The sequence below is a fragment of the Solanum lycopersicum genome, chromosome 6 (assembly GCF_036512215.1).
Source record: "Solanum lycopersicum chromosome 6, SLM_r2.1".
NCBI lineage: Eukaryota > Viridiplantae > Streptophyta > Magnoliopsida > Solanales > Solanaceae > Solanum > Solanum lycopersicum.
Window position 1 is genome coordinate 20,426,576 of NC_090805.1, and position 7,257 is coordinate 20,433,832.

At 35.2% G+C, this 7,257-nt stretch overlaps 1 protein-coding gene across 1 annotated transcript; it reads left to right on the top strand.

The window, feature by feature from the left end:
- The first annotated feature begins 1,105 nt into the window (after positions 1-1,105).
- LOC138349269 (uncharacterized) lies at positions 1,106-6,085 on the top strand. Its single transcript, XM_069299588.1, has 6 exons — positions 1,106-1,133; positions 2,684-2,751; positions 2,870-3,326; positions 3,484-3,894; positions 5,125-5,246; positions 5,912-6,085. Exons 1-6 carry the CDS (start codon positions 1,106-1,108, stop codon positions 6,083-6,085), a joined length of 1,260 nt encoding a protein of 419 aa, XP_069155689.1.
- The last annotated feature ends 1,172 nt before the right edge of the window (positions 6,086-7,257 follow it).

Sequence of the window (7,257 nt, forward strand, 5' to 3'; positions counted from 1 at the left end):
TTGGGTCGCCTCGAAAACACAGAGGCAAAACTATTGAATATGAGTAATCATTGATAAGTTGACCAAATCTTCCAACTTTATCCCCATGATGACTACTTACACTGCCCAAGATTATGCAAGAATCTACATTAACGAAATTGTTGGTCTTCCTGGGATTTTTTTGTCCATCCTTTAGGATAAGGGTGACAATTCACTTCTCATTATTGAAAAGCCTTTCAAAATGGTTTAGGTACTCAAGTGACTTACCATCTCTTTTCATCCTCAGACAGACTGTGAAGCGGAATTTATCATTCAAACCTCTGAAGATATGTTAAGAGCCTGTGTGATTTATATTAAAGGAAATTAGGATAATCACCTACCCTTTATTGAGTTCATCTTCAACAATAATTACCATTCAAGTATCTCCATGGCACCTTTTGAAGCTTTTTATGGTAGATGATGTAGGTCTACAGTTGGATGGTTTGTTGTTGGTGAACCCTCACTCCTTGGTCCTGATATTACTCATTTGTTGCACGTATGCATGTTCCTTCTTGGGATTTTGCTGTTTTGTAGTTATATTGAGAAGAATGATAGCATGGTAACTCTTTTATGTATTTCGAGATCATGTTAATGTTGAGAAGGTAGTTCCTCATTATGTCATATAAATATATGTTGTGCCTCATGAATTTAGTTTCTATGTGTAATGTTATGATTATATGGTGTTGTTTGTTGGGCTGCTAGTATTAAGTCTATCCTTACCCTCCAAAAGATATTAGTGTCATTCAGGGACAAATGTTTCCTAAGGGGGGATAATGGACCACTCCGGAAGTTCCATGTCTTAGAGTAGAGTTTATGCTATGTAAAAATGATTAAAATGAACTTCCAGAACCATATTCATATAAGGAACTCAATTAGAAAATATTCAAGCCAAAATGACAAAGAAAGATCTTATCGTTTCGGAAACAAGCTAATTTTAACTAGTTGACACCCCTATGTTTGGTGAAGGTTTGAAAATGTCAAATGAAGTCCAAAACATGTAAAAATACTTTAAATAGGTAGTATGTACTGAAAAGAGTCGAAGCATCCAGTAAGGACCGCCCGAAGGGTCCTGTAGGAGGACCCGAACATGGGCGAGCAGGCTGCCAAAGCAGCCTGTGCGTAGCAAGGAATTTGAGGGCTGCAGCGTGAAGCGAAGTAATCACGTCGAGGACCAAAGGTTCCCTTGGGACACGAATTCTCCGTGAGGTTCTCTTTCTCAACTCGGATTTTAAAAAATAAATGTGAAATTGACCCCACGATGCGCTGCAACTTTTCGAATTCGTCCGCATCATTTTTATGTAAACTTAAATTTACAAAGAGACCAATTTAAGTGAAATGACCTTAGAGTATTTTAGGGGACGACTTTATAAAGATTTTAGGTCAGTTTTAGAACATTTTCACACACTGCAAAATATACTAAACAAATCCATCTCATCTCTCTCAATAACACTCTCTTTTCAAACTTCATTGAAGAACAAGAGAAGCTTGAGGAAGAATACGAAAACTTAAAGATTTTCATTTTAAATGTATATATGATGTTTTCTATCTTAGTGAACATTAAATGATCTATGTTGTTTTATGTGACGATGACTACATATGATGTAAGTCGTATGAAGTAAAGCATTTCTTATTGTCACCTATATTGTTTACTTTATTATGTGGGGTTATGGGTCTTCACATGATGATAGCACTTGTAGAATTGAGATGAGATCATTGCTATGGGTTTTGTATGTTAAGTTTATATTCACTATTGAAAAAAGTAATGTAAATACATTTTATGATGGTATGTATTTGGTTATGATCATGCATTATGTTGTTCTTATTTTTTTCCTTATATGGTGTATTGTATGTACATTAAGGCTTTTAATTACTTAGAATGTTTTCTAAAGAAATGGTCTTTTATCATGCATGTTCTTAAATATTTATGTGCATGTACCCATACTTAATACATGTGGTGTACTAACCCCTTAATTTATTTTAAAACAAATGTAGGCCATTGAATATTAAGAAGGTCGATTGATGAAGCTTAGAACTCTTTCTCCAATTGTAGGTAGGTCCTCATGTTCGGGGATTCTATCTTTCATTATTCTAGCTTATGAATACTTTAGTCGTTTTAAGATTACTTTTTATTCCGTTTATGTACTTTGGATTATATTGTATTAAGGCCTATAAGGCATATCGACATTTTATTGGCTAAGTCCAATTTTTACTCTTTAGATGGTTTTATATGAACCATATTTTAGAATATCGTATGTATGCTATCATGTTAATATGTGAAAAGCCTTACTAAGATTTTATGTTAGAGATCTAAGTATACTTCACTTAGTATGTTTAAATGTTTTTATTTTTTTCACATTTTAACTAATGATATGTTACGACAAATGCTAAGGGCTTGTCTGAGTCCTTTGAGTGGACGACAACGTCGGTCGCATCTAGCTGTTTATCTCCAAATATGACACTCTTTGACGTTGAATTCACCTTCACATTCACGTTGATGTTGACATTTATGTTCACATAGACGTTGACATTTATGTTAACGTTCATATTCATGTTAACATTCAAGTAATACATTGACGTTCACATTCACGTTCTCGTTGACGTTCACATTGACTTTCATGTTGACGTTTACGTTCACGTCCACATTTATGTTGACGTTAATTTTCAGATTTACGCGTTGATGTTCACCTTCACATTTACATTGATATTAACATTCATAATTACATTGATGTTCACGTCACATTTACGTTGATGTTGATGTTCACATTTACGTTGATGTTTATGTTCACATTGACGTTTATGTTGATTTTTATTTTTTGCTCACATTAACATTGACGTTGACATTGACATTTAGGTTGACATTGACGTTGATATTTATGTTGATGTTTACATTGACATTGATATTGACGTTGACGTTGACATTTACATTTACGCTTATGATTACGTTGATGTTCAAGTTGACATTTATAATGCAATTAACATTTACATTGATTTATTTTTTCAAGTTTATGATCATGTTAACGTTAAAGTTTACATTAACGTTTATTCTGACGTTCGCGTTGACCTTTACATTAAATTCATGGCGATGTTGATGTTCTCATTGATGGTGAATTCACGTTTACATATTTATATTTACGTTGAAATTTACATAGACATTGACATTGACATTGACGTTTATGTTGATGTTCACGTTCAATTTTACGTGTACATTGATGTTCATGTTGAAGTTCACGTTCATGTTAATGTTCACATTGACATACACATTTTTGTTCACATTGACATTGACATTCATGTTCACATTGACGTTCCATGTTGATGATTATATTGATGTTGATGTTGACATACACGTTAACATTCACATTAATGTAGATGTTGACATTTACATAGACATTAACATTCACATTGACGTCCATGCTGATGTTTACATTGATTTGCAAACTGATATTTAGGATGACATTGAAATTTAAGTTCACCTCAACATTGATATTGACGTTCCCATTGATGTTGACGTTTATATTGACATTCATGTTGATGTTAACATTGACATTGACGTTCATGTTGTTTTTTACATTAATTTTCAAGTTGACATTTATGTTATCATTGACATTTACGTCTACATTGACGTTTATGCTGACATTCAAGTTGGCGTTCACTTTGACGTTCAAGTTGACATTCATGTTGATGTTCACATAAACATTGACGTTTACTTTGACGGTCACGTTGAATATCACATTCATGTTCATGTTTCTGTTCACGTTTATGTTAACATTGATATCCATGTTCATGTTGACGTTTACATTGACGTTTATGTTGACGTTCACATGGACGTTAAAAATGAGTTCATGTGGATATTGACGATGAAGTTAAAGTTTAATTCATGTTTACATTAACATTCACATTCACGTTGACGTTCACATTTAAATTCACATAGATATTGACTTCCATTTTCACATTGACGTTAAAGTCAACTTTTACATTCACGTTGTCGTTCAATTTGATGTTTACATTAATGTTCCTGTCGTTGTATACGTTAACATTGACACTAAGGTAGACGTTGACATTGTCGTTTAGGTGTATGTTTACGTTCACATTGACATTCATGTTCACATTCATGTTTATGCTAACGTTTACATTTACGTTGATGTGTTCTTGACATTGATGTTTACATGCACGTTGACGTTCACATTGACGTTGATGTTAATTTTCACACCGATGTTAGCGTTGACTTCAAGCTGACATTTAGGTTAACATTTACATTAATGTTCATGTTGACATTCAAGTTTACATTTACATTGATGTTCACATTGAAGATGACGTTCAAGTACATGTTCACATTTAAATTTAGATTGACGTTGACATTCACATTAACATCAATACTGACATTAATATTGACATTCACTTAGATGTACAAATTAATGTTCACATGCACATTCTTGTTCATATTGACATTCACGTTCAAGTTTCTGTTGATGTTCATGTTGATGTTCACATTGACGTTCACGTTGACAATTAATTTGATGTTATCATTATAATGACGTTAACGTTTGTATTAATGTCGATGTTAATGATGATATTTATGGTGACGTTCAACTTGACTTTTATGTTTATGTACATGTTCATGTTCACGTTAAAATTTATGTTGACGTTGACGTTGAAGTTTAAATTTATGTTGACATTCACCTTGACGTTAAAGCTCACATTGACATTGAGGCTCACGTTGACGTTGACATTGATGTTTACGTTAATATTGACGTTTAAATACACATTGACATTGACATTCATATTTACGTTGACTTTCATGTTAACAAAAACGTTGATGTTCACCTATATATTGAAATTCACATTGACGTTGACGTTGAAGTTTACATTGAGGTTCATGTTGACGTTTAAATTGAAGTTGATGTTCATGTTCACATTCATGTTGAGATTCACGTTGATACTTACATTGATATTGACGTTGATGTTTATGTTGATATTGATGTTTACATTTAGATTTATGTTTATGTTTATGTTGTCATTTACATGGATGTTAACGTTCACATTGACGTTGATGTCATGTTAATGTTTACATTTACTTTCACATTGACATTGACGGTTATGTTCACATAGATTTTGACGTTGACGTTGATGTTGACGTTCATGTTTATGTTGACGTTGATATTGACATACATGCTGATGTTTACAAAGATTTTCCAGATGACGTTTATGTTCAAGTTGACATTCACATTGACGTTCTCATATGTAACACCCCATAATTTCCATGACTAATACTAGTGAGTAATATGTTGTATAATGATCATTTTAGGCATAAATTTGTGTGAGTAATTTGTTTGAGAAGTATTCAGGCCATAGAATAAAAGAAAAGTCTTGGTGTCCGAAAACTAGCTAAATTGAACTAGTCAATGTCCCTAGGTTTGATGAAGGTTTCGGAGGCTTGTATTGAGTCTAAAACGTGTAAAAGACATTAAATAGGTGAAATGTAGTTTAGAGGGTCAAAAAGTACATGAATGTTAAGTAATAAAAAGTTCAAATTTCAGCTAAAATTAACCTAGATGACGTAACGATGACGTATGTATGCTTGTTTGCAACCTCTAAGAGGTCAAAGACGCCTGTCTTGTCTGGGATCTAAATTCAGTCGTGACAAAGTTGGTATCAGAGAACTAGGTTAAATTCTGAAGATAATAAGTTCACATTAACCACATTGAGTAGTTTCTAAGTCCTGGTAGTGATGTGCACCACTATCCTGAATTAGAGACTTCTTAATGCATAGGAAAATTTTCGTTCTTATAATCTCATCGTGCCTTTTCCTATTTTATGATTTCTTGATGTTACGAGCATTTTGAACATCAATACTTGTTGTTTTAAGAGAATAAATTCTAGGAGAACCATTGGTTAGAGGAGAGGAGAAGCATCTACTGGGGTCAATCAGGTTCCACCCCAGGCTCCAGTTGAAGGAGTGGCTATGCCATTGAACCCTGGGTTGAATGATGCGGAGGTGCAAGCATCTCTAACCCTGTTGGCACATGCCATAACTATGCAAGCCCAGGACATGACTGACCAGGTCAACTAGCACAATGTTCAAAGGGAAAACCCACCGGTTCCTAGCATGGCTGAATGCTACAAGAATTCACGAGGATGAATCCTCCTATTTTCACAAGGTCGAAGACCTTAAAAGATCCCCATGAGTTTGTAGACAAGGTACAAATGATTTTGGTGGCAATGGGGGCCACAGATACAGAGAGAGCTAAGTTGGTTTACGATAAGCTTAAGTACGTTGCACAGACTTTGTGGAAGATGTTGTAGGATAGCCAATCGTTTGGCGGAGTTTCGATCACTTCGAATCTTTTTAAGACAGCCTTCCTTGAGAGATGCTTCCCATGGAGATGAGGGAGGTTAAGGTTGAGGAGTTTAGTAACCTTAACAGGGATCAATGACATTAATGGAGTATTCCCTATTGTTTGTTAAACTATCCAGGTATGCAAATTCCCTTGTATAAAAATGGAGGGTTGATATGAGTAGGTTCCTTAGAGGAATCCGTAGATCTGGAAGAGGATTGTCGATTTGCGATTCTTCACAATAATATGGACCTCTCTTGGTTTTATGGTGCATGTCCAACATGTAGAGGACAACAGGAAGAAGAGGGTCATTCGTGATGATAGGAGGCCTATGTCTCATAATCAGGAAGGTCATTCCAATGGTGGGGGGGGGGGCAACATGAACAACTTTGGCATCTGTGAGAAGCCCAGATTTAAAAAGGGGCAATAGAGTTCATGGAGCTCTAACATTCTGAGGAGTACAACACCTAGAAGAGACAGACCCGAGCCCAAAAAGGTAATGAATATTAGATGCAGTGTCCCAGAAAGAACTGTGCTAACTGTGGTTGTGCTCACAGTGGAGAGTGAAGATAGGGCACTAATTCCTTATTCGGTTGCGGTAAGAGCGGGCACATGGTTAAGGACTGCCTAATAAATAGGGGTCAGGTTGGAGATAATCCTCCACCTAGGACTAATTCACAGGGTGCAGCGGATGCCGAGCCTCTTAAGAGGAACAATTTCTACGCCCTGAAAGGTAGGGAGGAGTAGGAGAAGTCCGCTAACATGGTCATAGGTATGCTGCATGTTTTCTCAACTTACGTTTATACTTTACTTGATCCTGGGTCTACTCTTTCCTTTTTAACTCCTTTACTTTCTCTAACTTTTGATATATCGCTTGAAGTTCTGCATTATCCTATAGTTGTTAGTA

Coding starts and splice junctions, on each gene's coding strand:
- LOC138349269 (XM_069299588.1), top strand. CDS start 1,106: ATGGGCGAGCAGGCTGCCAAAGCAGCCT. Junction 2,752..2,869: donor ATAATTACATTGATGTTCAC/GTCACATTTACG, acceptor ATTGACATTTAG/GTTGACATTGACGTTGATAT. Junction 3,895..5,124: donor GAAGTTAAAGTTTAATTCAT/GTTTACATTAAC, acceptor ATGTTCACATAG/ATTTTGACGTTGACGTTGAT.